The sequence below is a fragment of the Artemia franciscana genome, chromosome 15 (assembly GCF_032884065.1).
Source record: "Artemia franciscana chromosome 15, ASM3288406v1, whole genome shotgun sequence".
In the NCBI taxonomy this organism is placed as follows: Eukaryota; Metazoa; Arthropoda; class Branchiopoda; order Anostraca; family Artemiidae; genus Artemia; species Artemia franciscana.
Window position 1 is genome coordinate 18,392,836 of NC_088877.1, and position 23,514 is coordinate 18,416,349.

At 35.8% G+C, this 23,514-nt stretch overlaps 1 protein-coding gene across 1 annotated transcript in view; it reads right to left on the reverse strand.

Annotated features, from left to right (window-relative positions):
• Positions 1–23,514, reverse strand: part of LOC136036550 (proton channel OtopLc-like) — an 80,398-nt gene that overhangs the window by 17,093 nt on the left and 39,791 nt on the right. The window contains exons 7-11 of the mRNA XM_065718853.1: positions 20,062–20,222; positions 14,730–14,886; positions 12,673–12,877; positions 9,254–9,554; positions 5,191–5,364 (exon numbers count right to left, since the gene is read on the reverse strand). Coding sequence (XP_065574925.1) covers positions 5,191–5,364; positions 9,254–9,554; positions 12,673–12,877; positions 14,730–14,886; positions 20,062–20,222 — 998 coding nt within the window. The remainder of the gene's footprint in view (positions 1–5,190; positions 5,365–9,253; positions 9,555–12,672; positions 12,878–14,729; positions 14,887–20,061; positions 20,223–23,514) is intronic.

The following is a 23,514-nucleotide window of genomic DNA, read 5'->3' on the forward strand; positions in this document are numbered from 1 at the left end:
AACCCAATATAGTCGAAACTCAACGTTCTTTTATGTTAGATATCCTTATTATATTAATAAGAGAAAACCCTGTCCCTCCTTCAACGCAGAGATCGAGCGAGTCTCAAATTCCGAGAAATCCTAACAAGGACAATAATTGTTGCTTCTGAATAAATTTGGTATATTCTAATTACTCGAATTTAATAATCTCTTTTCTACAAAGAATCTGGAATAGTCCCACACTAACGAAGTGTTGTCTTTTACCAGATGTCGATGAGATCCAATAATCTCTTCTGGCAAATGTCTTGATGACACAAACTTATCAACATACTTCCCCTACAACAGTCAGCTAGGGTCCGACCCAGAAATTGATAAACCTGGAATTAGCTCTTATTTAGCAATCTTTGTTAAAATCAGAAAACCTATTCTGGCAGATTACCTTATTGCAAGAATGTTGAGCCCTTTTTTCAAATAATATGTAACCTGGATCCAAAAATGTCATAAATGGTACATTTCAACTTATTTTACATCAATTTCAATTGAAACCTCCCAATCCCTCTTGAAGAAGTGTCAACGACAAAAATCATTGGGACCCTCCCGAGATTTTGGATTCGGCAAGGATCTTACGCCAAAAGGCATAACTATTAACACTTAATCTTAACTTTTGCCAGATTTGGCTGACATACAGCAACCAAACCTGTCAGAGGGCAGGTTGTCGAAAATTGGGAACCCTTTTTCGCTCTCTCGCAAAGGTCAGATCAAGTGCTAAGTCCCAAAAAGGTACATGAAATCTCTGGCATTTTCCCCGAGCAAGTAAGCTTGGGAACCAACAACTACTTCAAGTATATGTCTATATAAAAGGATTTAGGAATCCCCCCCCCCTAAAGAGTTGGAAAATCTGGAGAATCAAAAGGAACAACAAGGACACTAGCTCCTATGTCGAACCACGTTTGGCTAGGGTATGACGTCCAACAATGCTGTACTGATGACAATAATCCGGTACCTCTTTTTCTGTGAACCACACAAAGTTCAGGGAAATTATCTATTAAGATACAGAGTTCGGGATGGTACCTATTACAAAGTTTGTTTGTTTAGAACACATCCCCAACAGAGGCTGAATTTGGTCCTGAACCTAAAAATCCTTACTAGAGCATTAAATATCAAGCCTGGTTAAGTTATGCTGAAATATGGCGGCCAAATTAGGTAGATGTCTTGATAACCCTTTTTAAGGACCCCCCACCCATACACACAAAAAAAGGTCGAACTTGTCCTGTACACTCGAAAATAGAAGCCTGGACATTATCCTTTTTTCTTTATCTCTTATCAAGTTTAGTTTAGCAACTTGGAACTTGGAGTAAGCAACTGCGGAAGATGCTTACAAAATTTGTCCATATCCATTTTTCTTACGTTTTTACGAATCAGAAAAAAACATTCTGTGAGGGGGCTCAAACCCTCTAGCCACCCTGGATATGGCCTTGCGACATTTGGTCTTATTTTCCTCCACCTGCGGTTAACATCCCGCCCCCTCCACTCAGCCCCCTCCACTAGGGCGAATCGAGGAGTCCAGCATCCCAACGTGAATATATTGGAATGTCTGCTTCATATTTTACTTTATTGTTAATGTTAATTTCTATTCGTTTTAGGTTTCATTTATTAGCTCTCAGTGATTTGAGTTTGTTTAAGTTTGACTTACTACATAATTAAACTAAGAAATAAAAAATGACAAGCTTTTCAGTAAAAATTAAAGAGTGACATTAATACTTAAACGAACAGTGTTTTTTTTAGCGCACGAGGGGGCTGACCCCCCCCCCCCTCAACGCTCCGTTCTGTGAACTAAAATTTACCAGTGCTTTATTGCAACCACTTTCGAGTACAAAATACACATCCAGTTGACATTTGTATGTGTTCTACTTTTGATTAAAATCATAGCATTCGAACTAAAAATCAAACAGTTCGTGGCAACCACAGCTTAGATACCAATATACAGTTATGAAAACTCGATTTATTTTTGGGATACAGTGCGCGGTAGCGATGCTAGCAGCTTGAGACAGGAAACTGGTATTGGTATCTAATTGGTAACAGGAAACTGGTATTTCTGTGTATGCAACCAAACAAAATTGTGTTCCCGCCTATGGTGTTGTAGTACGATCTACGCGTCAGAGCGCGGGCTTGGAGGAGGCGCCAAGTTCAGAGCTCTGTACCAAAAGCTTCTCATGGGCAAGATAGAAGTTTTCATAACTGTATTGGTATCTAAGCTGTGGTGGCATCGCACCGTAAGAAAGGAGCGACCCGGCTCAATAGTACCCAAAACACTAAATACGAAATTTTGATACCAATGACACATCAAAAGAATCGTATTTTTATGCTGATTTTAAATATCTAAGTTTCATCAAGTTCAATCTGACCAATCAAAATTGATAAGCCTGAGAAAATTGCTTTATTTTCGAGAAAAAAAGGGAAACACCCCCTAAAAGTCATAAAATCTTAATAAAAACGACACCGTCAAATTCAGCGTATCAGAGAACGCTGAGTTTTGGAGAGCCGTGGAGGTTTCAGGCTCTTATCTGCAAAAATGTGTAATTTTGTATTTTTTGCAGGAGGAAAGATCGCAGATTCGTGTTTATTTCATTTTTTTGTTTTTTTTCCCAGGTGATTGTATAAACCCAGTTGTCTAAGGATATCGCAAGAGGTTTAATTCTAACAGAAATTAAAAGTTCTTTCTAAGTGACAAAAAAACTGGAGGGCAACTAGACCCCCTCCCACGCTCATTTTTTCCCATAGTCATCGGATCACAATTTGAGATAGACATTTTGTTCAACATAGTAGAAAAGTCTAATAGCTATGTCTTAGAGGACGACTTAATCCCCCACAGTCCCCGGGGGAAGGGCAAAGTTATGAACTTTGCCCATTGTTTACATATAGCATTGGTTAGTGGGATATATACAGACGTTTTCAGGTGGATTTTTTCTGGTGGGTGAAGGTGGTTGGGTGGAGGGGGTTACGTGGGAGGATTTCTTTATTGAGGAATTTATCATGGGGGAAGAGAATTTCCATTAAGGGGGTGCCGGATTTCCCAGCATTATTTTAAAAAAAAACGACGAAAAATTAAATAAAATAAACAAGTTTTTTTCAACTGAAAGTAAGGAGCAACATTAAAAGTTAAAACGAACAGAAATTATTAGGTATATGAGGGTTTTCGTCCCCTTCTCAATATCTCGCTCTTTACGCTGAAGTATTTTTGGTAATTTCAAAAGAGCAATTTATTCTAATTAAACGACCTTTGTGATTCAGGGGTCATTCTTAAAAAATGAAACAAAAATCGAACTTTAGCATTGACGAGGGGGCGAACCTCCTCATATACGTAATGAAAATATACGAATAAAGAAGTTCTTTACTTAACTTAATTCGTAAGCTACGTATATTTATCACTGATAAAAACGTTTGTAAATAAAATTAAAAGTTTTAGTGGCCTTTTTAAGTAACCCAAAAAATTAGAGGGCTTCTAGGCCCCCTCCCCGCCTCCTTTTTTTCAAAATCGTCCTATCGAAATTTTAAGAAAGCCATTTAGCCAAAAAAGTAAAATTAATATGCACATTTCGTTTTAGTTATTCATGTACGGTAAGACAAAATCAAAACTTGCGTTAATTCAAAAACATTTAGAAATTAAATACAAAAAACTTTTTTTTTAACTGAAAGTAAGGAGCGACACTAAAACTTCAAACGAATAGAAATTATTCTGTATATGAAAGGGGCTGCCCCCCCCTCAACGCTCCGCTCTTTACGCTAAAGTTTGACTCTTTCTCAGAATTCTACTTTTTAAAACAATAAAAACTTAAAATAAAAAGACAGTATAAAGATTGCGCAATTGCTGTTTTCCCAAGGGCATCGATGACGCAGCATCTGCATTGTGAACCAAATGTGGTCGGAAAAGAGTGTATATACAGTTTACCAAAGGAAGTTGGAGACAGGATGTACACACTGATGTCCAGTGGATGAATGGAGGAGCGTAAGCACCATCAAAGAGAGATGGCATGAGATTACATACCTATGGGTATGATCATAAGAGTTCTTGACCATGCCAAATGACTATGAATCGACAGAAGTGAAAACGTTTTATATTAAGTACCTTTTGGCAAAAGGAATAGGGGTTGGAAACACAGATCTAAAAGCCTTGATTTGAATCAGTCAGTCGTAGAGATCAAAAGTGCTTGTGTGACTCTGATATCAACAAAATACAAAATGTTCAACTTTATATTAATATATATCAACGAAGACTCTATTTTTACACGGATTATTATTTGGGTAGGGGGAGTACTCGGGCAAATAACTCGTACAAAATGGAGGCTTCATAGACCTGTCTCTAATCTTGACCCCTCCATGCTCATCAGTGTGCGTTCTGTCTCGGGCTTCCTCTAGTAAGCTGTGTATATAGTCTGTTGTGACTTCCTTTGGCCATCAATCTGTCTATTTGGAGCCATTCACCCCACTGGTAAACAGAGCGTACGCTCCGTTTCCGACTCGTTTTGTTTCACAGTGCAAGCGCTCTGTTTTCGGTCCCCTTTTGTCAGCACATACCCTCTACCTCCGATCTCCTTTGGTAAAGAGTATCTAAGCTCCGTCTCTTATCATCTTTGATGAACAATACAAACGCACCTTCTCCAGCCTGCTTTAGTCAAAATTGCTGATAATCAAAAATGGACTAAATAGGCATATTTTACAAATAATGTTTGACTGCCATCGTAGTTCATCATTCAAAATTTGTGGATTATAAATTTGTGGTGGCTGTCACAGTAAAGAAGTTCAAAGTCAAACACCAATCATCTATTTTCACCAAATAACATTTGATTTTCACCAAAGCTGACAAAGAAGGATTTTCAGTTTGTTATTTCATATCTAAGGTTAATATTGTATCAAATAAGTCCAAAATTAAAATATGTTAAGAATAAATTTCATAAATAGAGTTTGATTTTCATCAAAGTTGGTATTTAAGGATTTGTGAGACTAATATTATTATTCAAACTGTTTAATCATAGATTTCTATAATTATTTACTATTAATATGCCATTTCATGTGTCAATCAGAAAAAAAAATTTCATCCAGTCACGACAATAAATTGTCGAATTCCTGAAATCTATATTTTTGACTATTAATCCGTGGTTAATGCACGGAGGCTGAATAGCCTACTACAAATTCTAACAAAAACGTACTCACTTGTATCATATCCATCAGCGCTGTAACAAGGACGATTGTTGAGTATGCATCCCAGTCAAAGTAACTACCAATAACAGTAAATGAGTTGTAAATCATAACACCAGTTAATGCTATTGCTAGTAAAGTCTTGTCGAGACCCAACTTTCTTGTGGCATGAAATTTAAGCTTGCGGACCTGAAAGAGAAAAGCAAAAAGATCAGTTCTTACAGTAAAAATTATGTGTTCTGAACTTCTATATTTCCACTACATTTTTTTTAATTTAATGAAATTTGGTAAAGGTCTAGAACTGGGGCTATTCAGAAGGAAGCACATTAAGAAAACAATTCTTATTTCAAAATACGTAGAATGGTTATAGCTAGCACATTTTAACTGCAGCTCCATTGTGCTTTACCACCACCCCCCTGATTTGCAAGTATATAACCTAAATTATATATTTCCCATGCATTCCATCATGGCTTTCTGTTGTACAACATAAATTGAATCAATTTTGACGAAATAAGAACCGGAAAAATAAGAGTGACGCACGGCTGAATGCCCGGGAAATATATAATTTGCACATTAAGGGGAGAAGTGGCGATGTGGGGGGAGGGGTAAGTATAGTTGTGCTGTAGTCAAAATATTTTAGCTACAATTATTCTTCATGCTATGAAATAAGAATTATTTTTTTAACCTGCTTCCTTCTCAATAGCCCCGATCCTAGACCTTTACCTGAAACTCTTAACACAAAATTATTAAAGAAAGCCTAATGATCATTTGCCTCTTTTTATTCTGTATCTCAGGGTTTTTAGAAATGATTAATTTTTTTTAATGGTTTTAAATCACTTCAACTGTCACTTCATTCCATATGTACACTTCGTTTTTATAACATAGTCGTGGTTGTTTCCTCACTGGTTTTGGTTGTTTTCCATGGCCTTCCACAGCATCATAAAGTTTTACAAATGCTGGGACAGATATTTTTCGTAGTGCAAAAAAAAAACGTTTGCCCTTTTTAAGTGTTTTTTAAGTTGATCTTTGTAGATAAGACAAGTGTAAGGTAAAAGGATTAACTATGGTAATCAGCATTTCACCCACTTCCCATGCTCCAACTAAGCTAAAAAATCACATTTATATCTAATGAAGATGATATATGCTAGAGGGCCTGTGACCCACACTACACAGGCAATTTTAGGTCGCTCACATCAACAAAGAAAAAAGTGTTTAAAGAATTTATGCGCCGTTAATGCGTGATTGCTTGTTCTCAAGGAGGGTAGGTGTGGTCAATTCAAGAAGTAGCAGCCAAGGAGTATAAGTAACCTAGCAACGACCAAAAAAAACTCGACACCATCTAGCGTTTGGCGACGCTAAGCATTTTTTTCAGTTTAATAGTGAGAATGATTAATTTAATCTATGTAGTTGGTAAAATTACTGTAGTAATAAGAGTCAGATCTCTGTTCCTGACAGAAAAACGATTACAAAGCTTCAAAAAATGCCAAGTGTCTCCAGACGCTAGTTGGCATTGAGGTTTTTTCTTGCCAACACTAGTGCCGGTTTCCACTCTTATAAGTTACCCATATTCTTTGGTATTAACTCTACAGCCAATAATGGCGTTTGACACTCACAGTTAAAGACTTTGAAATGGTCTTGAACAGTAAAAGTTATGCATAAAAATCTTTGTGAGCACGAAAGGTGAAAATGTACTTAAAGGAAGAAAGCACACATGCAAATTTCTGTGAGTATGCAGGACTAACAAACCAAAATTAATAAGACTAAAATACAAAAGATTCAACAAAACAATCCGCTTTATTTTCAAATACGCTAAATAGGAATAAATATATTTTTTTTTCTGCCACGCAAGAAAAAATGACAGATTTCAAGTCTAAAATCGACAGCGGGGCATTTCAATAACATAAAGTTTGTCATTAAGAGTCATTCAATTCCTCATGAGCACCCCACACTTTTATTTTTAGTCTTAAAAAATTAAACTTTTTGGATAGCTACAACTACTACTAACAACTCACCACAGCATCAAGCCGCCTTACGCCAACATAGCTACGTACGCTTCTCCTCCATCCTAATCAATCCAAAGCCTCCCTCTTTACACCTTCCCAGGAAGTTCCCATTTCCATTATATCTTTCTTTACGACATCCTCCCAGCCCAACTTCAGACGACCTGTTTTCTGTTTAGCTTTAGATGGCTGGCCAAAAATAACAATCTTCGGTGATTCGTCATCCTTCATCCGCAGAACGTGCCCTAGTCATCTCAACATTTCTCTCATTATAGCCCTAGAAAGGCTAATACCTTTATTATTACCACACTCATTTTTATCACCTTTCTTATGCAGCGGTTTAATTAGGGGTTTCCTAAAATCGCTAGGTAGATCCCCTTTTTCAAAAATCATATTCATAATCTTCAGTAACTTATTTTTAACCCCAGAGCCACTATATTTAAAAGACTCACTTACCACACTATCAGCACCTGGGGCCTCATTATTTTTAATCCTTTTAGTACAGTAGCTATTTCTTCTTCACAAAACAAATCTTCCTTCACATCCAAGGCATCACAAACTTTTTCATTTTCCTCTATATCTTTTCGTGCAACTCTATCCCGGTTTAGGCCATTCTCAAAATGTTCTGCGAATCTCTCTTTAACTCTTTCCTTACCACTACTTATGACCTCATTTCTATCATTAACTGGGACAAGTCCGGATTGACTACTCCATCTCAATTTATTAAAATGCCAGTATAATATTTTACTATAATGCCGTCTAGCTGCATCTTCTAGATCCTCGGCAATTTTATCCATGGTCTCCACTTTACACATCCTTAGTTTAAATTTTGATGCTTTCTCGACCTTCTTAAGTTCCTCTTATTTTCATATGATCTATCACTCAGATAATTCCCGTACAAGCCCCTTCTCCTCTCTATTGAAAAATAAGCCTTTTCACTAATATTCCTAGCTGTGTGCCCAGCTTCCTTCCTAAGACATCATCTGCAATTTCAAAAATTATTTTACTAAAATTACTCTTCTACATTGCCAAATTTTAAACTCTCCAGTTTAGAATTCAGCTATTCCTGGAAATTTTCTCTCAAATTTTCATCCTAGAGTCTATCAACGTCATAACTTTCCGGAATGTAGTTACCCTTCCGTTATTTCAAACTTGAAGTTTTAATTTTAAGCTGATCGCATGATTGACATATTTTATATATTTTTTGTCAGACCGATGTTATCAACAGACTTTTTATAGTTTTGAATTTTTATAACTTGTATATAGTTTTGTTCCTCTACTGTTTGTCAGGTTTCTGGAGAACAGAGACCTATTTTCATAGGCATTACGAAAATTTAGATAGCTCGTTCAGCCTTTTATGAATGTTATGCAGTTGCATCTTCAATATTTGAACAGTTAAGAGGACTAAGGTTATGAAAAAACAGACATCGAATAAATTTTAGAAAAAGGATGCAAATACGATTTTTACTACAGCGCACCAGGTATTTGGTAAGAATTTTACAGATTATTTTGGCGTTCACTTTTTGGGTTATTGAGTGCATTTTAGAGCAGATTAGTCATCCTAAAAATATTCATTTGTTTGAGGACAAAAACAGTTTTTGAGTGTCTTCAATATCAATTCTTGTATTTAGGTAATATTGTTGTGACTTCATAAAATTAAGAGTCTGTTAAAAGTTAAACGATCGGATTCTGCACCCATGAAAAGTAGACATGGCCAGAATGGATTCCGAAAGGTTTTATCAACAAAGCGTGAAATGTTTTATAACTGGTAGACTGTCAGTTAATTGATATACTCTATCGGCAGTGTCGCACCTCCCTTACCATAAGTCCCTGAGTTGGTCTACTTGAAAACTACATTAGTGATAGGAAAGACGATGCAAAATATTACTGTGATTGAAGCCAAAATCTAGAAAATAATCAAACATATTTTTGAAAGTGCTGGAACGACTTTCACTTAGTGATAATTCCAGTATTTATGATCTTTATGAGCACTAAATTACTAAATAAAGCTTGTGCATTTAAGAAGTAATTGTTAACATCCAATAGCTACTAACTTCGACAAAAAAGACAATAAAAACCTGAAATATTCCCAGGATAGTGGCAAAAAACATCAAGATGTAGAGTGACAATTCTGCAATGTTGATTTCAAGTACAGCCATTGACTTGTAATCTTCTTTGTTGATTAATACAAAAAACATGATTGTGCTGATGATGGAAAGAACCAGGACAAGAATTCCTGCAAATAATCCCTTATTGGCACTTGTACAGTCAGCAGAATATTGATGAGAGGAACGCTGTATTCCATTATAAAAGTCGTCACCCGGTGTTCCAGGAGTAGAGTACCCCTTTTTGGGCACTCCTGTTTTCCACATTTCGTACCTGGAAGAAGGTGATGTTTAAAACTAAAAAAAAATACGGATATAGAAAGAAAGAGAAATAAAATGAAGAGTGAGTGAGAGTAAGAAGAGAGAGAGAGATATTTAAAGAGAGTGATGAGCATTCACTGCCATTAGGAATTGTTAGAACGCATACATGATTTTGGCAAGAAGAGTAAAAGTGCGAAAGAGCAAGAAGAATATAAAAAATCTTACATTTCAAAAGAAACACAGTAGTGTTGACTACAAACATAGCTGAAATATTTAAGGTCAACCGTTAGACTCAAATGTTAAAACTACTAAAACACTTGTTATTTTAGCGTTGAAACAAAAACATAGAAAATCGTACTGGCTGCTTACTCGAGTTAAAGGCCGCCACTCTAGCACTAACACGGTTGTTAGGATTGTATAAAAGTGATGTTAGTTCATTTGTTAATAGATAAGTCTATTTATTATCTGTCCATGCGTCATTCCTAGGCAAGAAGAACTAAGGGAGAATATGGGAAAGCCCAAACATATATCCCTCTTTTTCATAATTTTCGGTAGAATATATGAAATATACAGACATTTTAGCATTTTTGGAAGGTTTTATTTATGAACTAGGGCTATTCAAAATTTATATCCTGTCAATTTACATCAAAATTTTATTGTCAAGGTAACATGAGTTAATAAAGGGGGTGGGCGCTTGAGATTCATGGCGCTAGCGTCAACGTATAGACAGGACTTTTACTTCCCCAAACTATTGCTATGGATTCATGGCTCTAATGTAGCTATACTAGAAATTCCAGGGAGAATTTAGGCTTTTATGGTTGACTTTCTTTGAATTAGAATTTTTTGGTTTATATTTTGAAAGTATTGATAACTAAGTGCATACTAGATTCCAGTTTCTTTTTTTCTTTCCATATTTTAACATCTGTTTCATATTTGTATTATTTTCTAGGATTTAGGGGTCCAGATTTTGAGAGTTTTAATTGATCATTTTCCTTATTTTAACATTTTTACTATTTTCTATATTTAATTGGTCCAAGACGTGAAAATTAAACTTCACAGACAGAGTGACAAAGCGATATTGCTTCATTACCGGCCAGGCGTTACATAGGCAAAAGGGGTAATTGGTCCAAGACGTGAAAATTCAACTTCACAGACAGAGTGACAAAGCGATATTGCTTCATTACCGGCCAGGCGTTACATAGGCAAAAGGGGTACAATAAAAATAAGTCCTTTTTTTATATTACTCCTAAATCCAGCGAAACAATTCTAGATTTGGGGGGGGGTTAGCGGATTTTTTCTTTTTTTTAAATTATATATTTTTTAAAGGAAAGTGTCTATACCCCTTTCTTGGACCCTGGTTCTTTTAGCCTTTGTGGTCGATATACGAATCTCTTTTAAACTCACTTCGAGGGCAAAGGGGCACAGTGACAGGGGGTAATACCGGCAAAGCGTTACACTGGTGGAGGGGGCCAATAGACACTTTATTTTATAAACTCCAGACAAGTTCTTTTTTCTTGATATTCCTATTAAATTCGACGTTCAAGATTTGATTGGTTTTAATTGATTTTCCTCTGTATTATTTCATTTTTTTTTTAACCCGGTACATGAAAATCCAACTTCACAGACAGAGTGGCAAAGCTATATTGGGGCGTTACCGGCCAAGCATTACATTGGTGGAGGGGGGGGGCAATAGAGAATTTATTTTATTAACTCATAACAGATTCTTTTTTCTTGATACTTTTCCTAAATTCGGCGTAATGCTTCTATTTTTTAAGGGTATTAACCGGTTTTTTCTGTATTTTAACATTGCTTTGATATTTTTTTTTCACTATTTTCTCGGTTTAATGAACATGAAGGTCCAGAACATGAAAATTCAACTTCACAGACAGAATGGCAAAGAGATATTGGTGCATTACCGGCCAGACGTTACATTAGCGGAGGGGAACTATAGAGACAAGTTTTTTTTTATTTATCCTAAATCCGGCGTAACACGTGTATTTACATTTAATGCGCATTTTGAGTAGTTCAACATCCCCCTAGAAATGCCTTGAAAGTTTCAACTTAATGCTCTAACTAACTAACATGTTTCAGAGGATGGAGATCAAAACCATAATCTTGCTCGACTTAGTGACAGCTCATTCTGAGTTACCAACCTGTTAAATGAAACTCTGAAATCTTTTTGAAAATAGAAAAAATGCTGTGTTTGTCGTCCCTTGTGGTCCCTGACTGCCTGAGATCCACATAGCTTCCTTGCAACAGAATTTTCATCTCTTTCATTATCCAGAGATTTAGAAAACTAACCTAGGCCTATAGGTGTGTACCAATGTACAAATCTGTGTAATGCTGGGTAGATCTCCTATAACCTAAAGTGAAAAAAAATCCTTTCTTTTGAAACTGATATATCAACAGCTTATATCACTCATAATTTGTTTTCCAGGGAGGTTACTTTAATCCAGAGGTGACGGCGAATACCGTTCTCTAGTAGAACCATTGATGTTCTTTTTAGGACAGCTTTACCCAGCTGAACTCCAAAATCAAAGAATGCTAAATTTTTAAGTGTTGACATTTGGATTCTAATTAAATTTATAAATTTCTTATGATCCAGCATGAAATTCTCTTAAACTAAGTAAGTTACTTGTTTTTAACCTTTTTTTAAATGATAAAGTAGTTAAGGCTAAACTAGTGTGCAGAACATACGAGTCTCTATTTGGCAAAAGTGGTTCTTCCATCTTGATCCCAATGTAAAGTGAAAATAAAAAGTAAGTTTTAATTTGTTAACGTTATGATTTCGCTCTTTGCTCCTAGGTTTCTTAATTTCTGTTGTGCTGTTTTAACCATGTTTTTTTCTTACCCTGTCATTGTCACTTCAGACTGGAATCTCTTCTTCTTATTTCTTGTCTAGTTTTGTTCCCGCCTCACATTTGTCTTTTAAGTAATTATATAAATTACAGAAATCTCTGTTCCATTAGTTTTTTCTCTGTCGATTTACTCTTTCCATTCTGTCCCTTTGCTTTTTCTTGACCCCCTTATAAGTTATAATTCCCGGTGACGATTTGCCTTCTAATTTTGTTTGATCTATATTTTTTAGTACAAATAAACGACGTGAATAAACAGATGAATGAACAACTTACATGAATGCTGCACAAAGCAGAGAATATTCGATGGCACATGGAAATAAAAATGGACTTGCATCTTGAATGATGGAGCCAACAATATTCGTCCTTCTGCATTCATCCTCCAAAGATCCTCTCTTGTGCCTCACATTACCATGAAAATTCATAATGGCAGTGTTATTTTGTGTACTATCGTGACTCAAGGAACCAACCAATTTATAAGCTAAAAAGTATTACAAATTAAATAATTCTTCGAAGAAAAAATAGGCCAATAAAAATTGTAAGCTCGTGCATAAGATAACAATTATAGATAGCAATGAATATATAACAAGATATTAGTAAATACTTTGCAAAGTGGAAAACAAAAACAAATGAAATTAGCGTTAGGAACTCTGCTATCGGTGAGAACCAAAGCCAAGGCTTGCAGTACAAAGCTGAAACTCTGCCAGTGCTCTGCGACATCATGCTCATACACCTAATCGCTGGAAAACCAAAATACTACTTCTGATGCTACTATTACTATTGATAAACTACCACTGATAGCTCATCACAGCAATAAGCCCCCTGAGGTCAATACAGTGGCACCCTTTGTGCCCAGAGCTTTACTCTTACCTCCTCTCATGAGGTTCCTTACCATTCTAAACCTTTTTATCACATCTTTTCACCCTATTAGAGGAAGTACTGCTTTTCGTTTGGTTCTAGCTGGATTGCCCAAAAGAATTTTTGACAACCAATCGTCCTCTGTCAATAAAAGACGAACCGACCATCTTTAAATATGTTTCACTATAGCCTTAAAAAGTGGGATTGAGCAACATTCTTCGGAGAACTTGCTGTTCGACCAATAGTTGTTATTCGTATTCTAATGATAACAACGTCAGTCTTGATTCCACAAGTGTAAGTAACGCAGTCCACGGTGTCACACGAACTCCGACGCGCCAGAGATTCTGCAAGTACTTCCCTCACCGGTATTTGTGCTGCACAGTTGCCGCAGTGACGACCAGTGTGGCTACTACAAGTGTACCATCTGTGGGGAGTATGTGCTAGAATATTTGGACAACGATACCACGGTCTGTGTCATCAAACCTTTATATGTAAATATATCTGAGGAGGGTTACGCACCCTCAAGTATATATTGTGAATGATGGTAACTCCAAATACTCTCTTCCCAATACTATCAGGGTTGGGGGAAAACAATCAGTAACAATCGTAGAAATATAACTCACTTTCATTTGCTAATGTGTCAAATCAAACACTCCATCAAGATTAACTCCGAATATGGACGATCTAACCAACTGTATATACATCAAAGAGGTAAGCTCACCTTTTTCGCCAACCAGTGTCGAATTGAGCCGACCAAGTCTATTGAATCCCAATACTGAAGTTGCATTATCCATAAATTACAAGTCAATGGCAAGATTCAGCTAGTCTATGAGATGACTAAAATTGAATGTTAATGGAAAGCGAATTTATTTCCTCTTGCGAAATTAATACATTTATCTGCCATTGAAAATAGGGTAGGCTCTACAAGAGTTTAAAGTGCAAATCAAATTCTCTTATAGATAAATCTATACGCAAAAGAAAAGGGACTTTTATCTGACGGGACAGGAACGCCAATAGTTGTTCACGCAACAACTTGTTCATCTGGAAATCACCTAGAACGTCTTCCTTCGTATAAATTTGTTAGTGACGAAAAAAATTTTACGGAAACAGAGATACAGAGTTCAAATATGCATCCTTTTTTATTACAGCAAACGATACGTTGACCATCACAGATGATAGGTACAATTTTTCGATACCAAGGTTAATTCAAACTTGATTAGGTTTAGTTAGCAGAATCAATTGCTGAAAAAAGAATATTTGCAGATCTGGTTATTAAGAAGATAAAAGAAAAACGTGCTAAAACGACAGCACATAATAGCCCCTTCGTAAACTCAGTTCCTTTTCTTCGAATTATTTTAATCTCTTTGTAAAATTAAGAGAGTAGCGTATGCCCTCTGCATAATTGACGAACGATGTCATGAATAACAACGTTTTAAAAGAGCAAAAATTGGTTTAGGAAATCAGAAACTACTCACGTAATTGGCCGTCAGTGCTAGGATCATGATTGGCTAGAAATTCAAGGATTTCGTGCTTTGTTTCCTGGACAATGACATTCAGCCAGACACAAAGATTAGTTGCAACCAAATGCATTAGACCAAAACTGGCAACCGATGGATATTTTTTACGAAAAATCTAGAAAAATAAGAATTGTACTATTTTTATACAATTTAATGTATACTGAGTGATGCAATGGCCGTATCTGCTTGGATTAGTCTTGTCACCTTTAATAGTCTGGGTCAGTGGTTCTCAAACTGTGGTATGCGTACCCCTTGGGGGTATACGATAATTGCAGGGGGTACGCGGCCGGCCAACAAAAAATAAAACGGCCCTTTAACTCTAGAACTGGCAGTTTCATTTATATTTAAGCTTTAGTTTACTTTTTCCGGTGACTGAGAAGGGGTACCTAAAATATACTGTGGGTAAAAATGGTCTAAATAAGTTTGAGTGCATTTACATTTCTCAGGTTGTTTTCTCAATCTTGTCTCGTTTGATGGTCCATTTTATTCATTTTGAGTTTACGTTTTTGTCCTCTTTTATAATCGTTTTAGTGCTAACGTTAATTTACGTTTGTGTCCCCTCTTTATTATGAAACTGCTTAAAATGCGTTTTGAAATTTACATCACCAAATACATACATATGAATTTACACATTTCTAAATTTTTGTTCTGCAAATGCTTCTAAAACGGTTTTAAATCGATTTTCCTTGCGTCTTTACTTTCAATCAACACGATTGCTAAACTGTTTAGTCTATCCTGATTTATAGTTGTTATTACATAGTTTTTTTTATTGGTTTTAGCCTAAAAATTGATCTCTCTCCAGAAGTAACGCTGACGAGAATTCTTAAGAACACTTCACAGTTTCGAAAACCAATTGTTCATTTTGATGGCAGTGCGGGTTCCTTCAAATGCAGGGCCCGATTGGGTCCAATCGTTCCAGTCGCCCTTTTTCCGGCCCTGCCTGTAGGGAAATGTATCAATATACTGCGCTGTGCAAAACAGTGTACCTACACTACCTTCCTTAAATAGCGACAAACTTTCAGCGCGAACAGGCTTGTGAACCCTATTAACAAAACTAAAAACCTATTATGCTCAGGGTTGTTTCGTGATTTTTTGGTTAATTTAATGATCTTCTTCAATAATCTAGTGAGAATTTTTTTTTTTAGTGAGTTACTTAGTAATTTTTTTGTTTAGGCAATATAAATAAAATCACTAGGGGTGCTAACCCTGCATGTGCATCGCTCAAGTTTTCACTGGTAAATTTTATGCATATGCTGGCGTGTCGTCTGATACATTGAAAACTGAAATAACAAATTTGGGTTTAGATAGTCAATACGATGGGTAGTACAATAGGTATTAATAAGGATCATACATTAAGGATCATTTAGTTATTAAAATAGCATTTAGCGTAATCATAGAAAAGATTTGGAAGCCATGAGACAAGATAGCTATCTGAAAAGATTTGGCTTTCCATTTCCTTCTGTTCCTGTTCAACTCGGCGGGGATATCCCAAGCTTTTGGATTACAAGCTTTGCGTTTCTCAAGCATAATATCAAAAATTGTATCAGGAAGTGTTTTATTTCAAAGTGATGTCCAAATTGACTTTAACGATGAAGATGACGTTCGGCCAAAGTGCTAAAGTAAGGCAGAACAATATACCTTTAATGAGCACGGGTAGTTCTATAAAAGCGGGAATCCAATGCCATCCTTGATGATGAACCCATAGTTCCAGGATTGATCAACTGCTATTTTTGGCTCACCCAGACCAACTGGCTCAAAATTTATACCTGTCAGTTCATGAGTCAAGAAGATATTGTTCATCCAAAAAATAAAAAAAATAAAACATTAAAACAACAAGAATATTAATTTCTCTGAAAAAACCGCCCTAAAAAGGGCCAGTAAACTTTTTTTCTGAACGCCTAGAAACTTAAAACCGTGAGTTCCTATTCAAGTGGGCTTCGACACAAAAGAACAATTTTAGTTTCAGGGCATGGGTCACCCTCTAAACTGCGACTCAAAAAAGGGCCAAAATCAGTTTTTCCTATTGGCTCTGAGAAATTTTAAACTTCGAGGATCGTTGCCTGGGCCAAAGGGACCACAAGTTTTGTTTGAAGAAGGGAGGGTGTGAGAGGGCCTGGGAATATTCCAAAAGGCATACTGTCCCAGACCAGTATAAAATTTACAGCGATAGGTCCCCGGTCCAAGAGGAACCAAAAAAAAAAAAAAATGGGGCATGATCCCCTCCGAAAAGTAACCAGACAACTTGTTTATCCTGGGAGTTCCAAATTCACATCCTTGAATGGATGGGTCAACAGGACTCATGCAGATAAGAAAAGAAAAACATTGGTCTTCCCCCAAAAACAGCGAAAAGGGCCATTTTTTTCTGAACAGCTTGAAACTTAAGCCCGAAATTTGCTGGGTTAAAGGGACCCGAATGTACAGAATGATATTTATAGTGGGGTCATGGCCCCTTAAAAAAGAAATTAATTGGATGAAACTTGTACATAAAATTGCTTGAGATAAGAAGACTTCAAGTCATAAGAAAAAGAGAAAAAAAAACTGAACTGAAAATAAGGCCAATAAAAGGGAAAATAAAGTCTTTTTCTGAAGAAGTAGAAACTTAAAAATTTAAGTCCTGAGTCAAATGGATCCTACAACAGAAATTTTGGTTTTGGGCACGTTCAACTCTGCGAAATTAGGTTTTGCAAAGGGGCTAGATTTTTTTTTTCAGTTGGCTTGGAATTTAAAAAAATCGTTGCATGGACGAAGGGGACCATTCATTTTTATTGGAAGCTGAAGAGTCAAGCGATGACAGACCAGAAGATTTGTCGACCCTTTTCAACTTCAAGGTTATAGCCTCGAATTCCTTGCCAAGGGGATCCTAATGTAAAGAAACAGGTTGGAGCGAATGGGGTCCAGAAATTGCTAAAAAAAAAAAAAATTCCCGAACACAATTTGCAAAACCGCAGGTAGGTTTTTCCTAATCGGGTCTAAAGCTACATGGAGACAGAGGCAAGATCAAAGCGAATATTTCGGTAATCTTGAATTTTACTTATTTGTTATTTCTGCTGATTTCTGACTTTTTTGTTTTTTTTTAATTCTTCCGATTTTTGTTCTCATTTGTTTTTTTTTCTCTAGGCTTTACACTCTGTTTTGATTTGGTCACTTTGGTCTTATTCAAGTTGCCTCGTCCACGTTTTTTTTTATTTTATTTTTTTCAAATTTCTCTGACAGCACTGAAGAAGGGAGATGGTTGTCCTATCGAAATATTCGCTTTGTTAGTCCAGTATTTTCGCTGGTCTTAGAAACCTCATTTGCAATTTTTATTTATTCAATTTTTTATTTTATTTTTTTTATGGCAGATTGATCCCTGATATCCATAATATACAAATTTGTACTCGACAGAACGGACTTAGGAGGAAAAACTGTTTTGAAAAGGATTAAGTTTTGTCAATTTGTGGCCCCCCGGAGTCGGCAAAACATTGTTTTTATCCGGTCAGATCGAAACTTTTGAGGTAAAAAGACCAACCCAAGAGGAGCTTGGGAAAAGATAAAACTTCCCCAAGAAACTAAAAACCCGAACAGCTAAAGCAAAAGGCATGGGAAATGTCCCAGGTAACGATGAATGAGAATGAAGCGCAGAAAAATCTCTAGCTATAAGATGTACAACAACAAGCATCATAATAAATCACAAATGAAAACAAAAGCAAAAATAACTCACAACAAAATCTGCGGTTAGAAGACAAGTGACAGTGAGACTTGCATCGAATCACCAACAAAACAATTACAAGAAAAATCAAAACAGGAAGGAGGAATTTAATTTCCGCCAGAACCTCTTAATTCAGATTAAATTGCTGATTTACCACTATTTAACTTGAAATTAAAGAATAATACTATGGTTGTACGGTACTAATGGCCAAGATATTGAAAAATATATCAGGTAATGATGAACGAAAGCAAAACACAACGAAATACGCGGTTAGAAGATATGCGACAACGACCATCACAACGAATCACAAATGAAAATGATGCACAATGAAATATGCATTTATTATCGTGACTTTTTTTTCCTGATGCTTATTGCTCGCCCCGATAATTCGTATTTATTCAAAGTAATAGAATCTTCAATATCCTTTTAAAATAATGTGAATAAGCTCATAGTGTTGTAAATGGAAGAAAAGCAGCAAACAGACAATCTCAGGAACGTCTGAAGCTATTCACAGTGTTCTTCGGCATTGTTCCTTTGGCCATGGCGGATAAAGCCCATGAAATGTTTCACAAAGACTTTCGATTTATTGAGGAAGTTTATAAGAATATTTTGCTTCCAAGCTTTATGTATGATCAATCCCTTGCATGTAGTGCAAAGTTATTTAGTAAAAATCTTCCAACCAGCATCCAAATCTCTAATATAAGGAATGTTCTAGAAAATCATCTTTGAGACCACCAAGCTGCCTTGATTAACAAATAGCAGCTTTTTACCCAGCCCGTATTATTCCGACCAAGGACAAAGTTAGAGAGATTACTGCCTGAGCTCAAGTAAAAAAATACTCTAAATTGATTGAGTAACCAAATTTGGAGGTTGCAGACCAAATTCAGTTCACTACAATCACTGGACTATATATTTATAGTGAGGTTTAATCAGTCTAATTTTATATATCTTTGACATGAAATTTCTTCAGTCTAGCCCCTCCTCCCAACCGAATTTTTTAGAGTGCTTTTTATATACAGATATAATAAGTAGTTAAGTTGAAAAAAATTTCATTATTGTATTCTCTTATATTTGAAAATAGTAATCAAATAAACAGGAAAATTTTAAGGTTGTTTTTGAATTCTTCGTTCAGTTTTGTGTTTTTTGTTGATGACAGTGTTGTTTATAGCCAGAATATTGAAACGTTAAGATTGAATTTTAACTATTTGGGACAAAAAAAGTCGCTCATTCTTCAATATTAGACCCATTTATAACTATGATGTGAGCGACCCAGATACACTGAATTGGTGGTATAAGTAGCGTAGCCCCCCCCCCCCAAAAAAAAACCGTAAATGCAAGAGTTTGAGCTTTTTATATTACTATATAATAGCTATTTTAAAAATATTCCTTAATTAGAGTCTCTTCCCTCCGCCGGTCCTCTAAAAAAACTGTTTGACCTCAACGGAATTCAATAGTTTGAGATGCTTTAAATAACCCTCAGACGATCAAGAACTATTTTAGACTACAATGTCTAATTTTCATTTGACAATCCGATGTTATTATTAGTCCAATGTTATAATTAGTCGAATGACAGTCCAATGTTATAAGAGCAACACTCCTTACCTTAGAATTCAGAAAGATGAAATACATTTGAATAAATGTGAAAACGGATTTCGTTAAAGGTGATAAGGCTCGTAGTAACTTCTGGCAGCTAGAGTCTTCTCTTATTTCGAAATTTTGTCCAAAGTCAAGGCCAGAATAAATTAAGCTACCAATGCCAAACACTGAAATAAAATTTGTTTACGAAAATAGATCTTGGCTTAGAAATGTCACGGCTGGTAAAGTATTAACAGCCTAAAGAACAATCATCACATGACAAATTTTGATTTAGTGGAAAATTATTTAATATGATGCACAAAGAAGAACTAAAAAATTTCTGCTAGTGAAAATTCCATAAAAATTGAAAAGAACAAGCAAAATGAAATTAGCAGTGACGTTCCGTATGAAAATCAAGTTATTAGGATGTAAAGATGAGTACATATTATTGGCTTCCATTAGTTGTTTAGCTAACTTATTACAGAATATCGGCCTTTTGAATAAAGAAGATTTTTTTAGGCCGTAAGGTCAGGAAAAACTAAATTAGTAACCGAAGCATATTTTCTAAGTATTTTTGGAAGTAACGAAAGGTCACCAAATAACCACTAGAAATTTTTTTTACAGCCTTATGCACCTCAAAGATCCAATGAGTTAACCAAAAAAAAAAAAAAAAACTGGGACAGTCAATTCATCGTACTTATTTTAAAAATAGGGATGTACGTTTCGAATGTCGAATTAAATTTTGAATTACTGTATCAGATATGTCCAGATGCAACTTTTTATTTAGGTATCCTTTATTGCTTTTATGTGTAAACTTTGGTTTGGTCCACTCGTACACCGAAAAAACTTTCTCCACACTTCTCTTTCGCAAGAGCCTTGTTTTTAATGCATTCACACCTGCCATAGAGTCAAATGGATTTGACTTTTTTGCTGATTCCAAATACGTAAAATTCTTTAAGTTTAAAGCTATCTTTAGCAATGGTTATAAGAAAATTTGCAAAGATTAAAAAGGGAGAGAAAAACCTCTAAGATCACACCATTCACACCTGCCATAGAGTCAAATGGATTTGACTTTTTTGCTGATTCCAAATACGTAAAATTCTTTAAGTTTAAAGCTATCTTTAGCAATGGTTATAAGAAAATTTGCAAACTTTAAAAAGGGAGAGAAAAACCTTTAAGATGGAGAGCAACATTGATAAAAGTACATAAGTAAGGATAGCCTTAGTTAAGCAAAATGAAATTAAGTAAAAGCCTTGGAAATTATATTTCTACCAGCAATTAAAAAAACGAAATCTCACAGTTTCTCTAGTTATGATGGTCAGGGAAGCTTTTTGCGACCCAAGATATTGGGAAAATCACTGCTCTAGTTCATGATTAATTGGTCAAATCTATAACTATCACTAATTATACACTTTTTACAGTAAGCCGCTTTAGAGCGCCATTTTAGTTCTTTTGTACTCTAAAACAACAATTTTGGTTTGAATATGACCAAACGCCACAAGACCACAATTTTGTGGAAGCAAATGATTTTGGAGCTAGCTAAAAGTCCTACATGGAGCCCCCATGTTGCCTGGACCACGGTGCCACGCTACAACATCTTTTGTTCCCAAACATACATGCAATATGTAAAAACACATCAAAAAGTGTATAATTAGTGATAGTTATAGATTTGACCAATTAATCATGAACTAGAGCAGTGATTTTCCCAATAACTTTTTTAGTTAACGTTGGTAACGCTGTAAACAGCTGCTTGTAAACCACTCAAGTTTAGCATAATTTATGCGATATTTCGTTGCCCTTAATCCTGCTTGGTTTAACTACTATCTATTTCTGCCAATTATAGAGGACGTGAGAGTAGACAGATCAACGACTTTGACCGTAGTTTACTGGAGTATAAAAACCGTACGACCATGGTATAAAGACCTGGTACTTCCTACAGTTTATGCAAACCCACCGACACTTAAACCAATGTGCTTTTCAGCGAAGACGAAACTATCGATTTTATTACTCTAACATGCCCGGTCATAGAACACCAAAATAGATTTACTTCAGGTCCTGATGAAACAAACTTGCACCCTCATAACAGCAGTAACTAGATGATGGGACATAGCTGAAGAGACCGGTCGTATTAAATGCTATAAGGCATTTCACAACATAAGGCAAGATCGTTGCCTAGAACGACGTGGTGTGTGTGTTGGTTTTTATTTCCGAAAAAGACATTCCCTGCAAGTTATCAATTGAGCGTAGTAACTCTGGTTACGAAGTGATTTGGGCCGAGTGCAGATCATACTTTCTTTTAAGAAATCTATCCTGGCCAACGGCCAGGGTAGTGTACTTTCACGAGAGTGTTAGGAATATGAAAATTTTGATTCATTATCTGCAATTATGTATAGACAACATCCATCGAAATTATAAAGCTCTTGCTTTTAGCATTCTTAAAGATTTTAGTCATATGAGTAAGGAGTAGATAGTGGATATGCTCAACCTGAAGCAAATAGTGGCAACTCCGACAAATCAAAGTGGGAGCATACTCGACCTAAATTTCACGGACATTTGCAACCATTACCTACCAATACGTTCATTGGGTCAACTCCAAAATGTCTGATGACTTTGTAACTTTCTGGGAGGCTAAAGCCAACTTCGCAAGAGTGAAAAAGCTAAAGTAACATCCCAATCTTTGACTAAAAAACATATTAGCCCCTTTGGACACTGTATCAGAATCTCCGATTCTGATAAGATCTCAAAGTTGAGACGCATCGGAAAATAAACATTAACCCTAAAACTGAGGTTCTGAACTCGGTACTTCTATAGAAATATCACAAATATTTCGAGATCAAAGCCAATGTAGAGAGTGACAGCGATCAGCCTTAGTTCAACTAAAAAATAAAAGCGCTAATCATGACCCAATACCAACTGCACTAACTGTGAAGTTGCATTAGCAAAAAGCTGCGCAATTATATTGTGAAAGTAAACAGAGCCATTCCGAGAGCATATGCTAATGATAAAGTGACCCCACTATTGACTACTAATTCCCATAAGTTGCCCTCCGAAGCCAAAAATTTATCTGGAAAACTCGTTAATAGTGACTGGAAGAAACACAAAGACGATAGGCCTTTAATGTAGTCTGCTGAAGGAAATCTCTTATTCACAGAAATATGTTCTACTAACACGCCAGTCCATGAAGAATCTATTAAAAATTCTTCCTGATGAATAAACTATAGAAATACCTCAATATGAATTTACAATGAGCTGAAAAGTCTAAAAAAAGAACTGCACTTCATATCCAGGCGACCTACCCGTGAAACTGCTAACCCAATATATAGTATTTCTAGCTATATCTTTAAAGTTTCTTATCAATTATTGCTTCAAGGAGCAAAAGTTGCCTCAACTCTGGAGGAAAGCTTACCCTCACGTTATTCCTAAGATTAAAAACCATAAATTCTTTGATAAGCTCTCGCCCATATCAATAGCCCACAATTT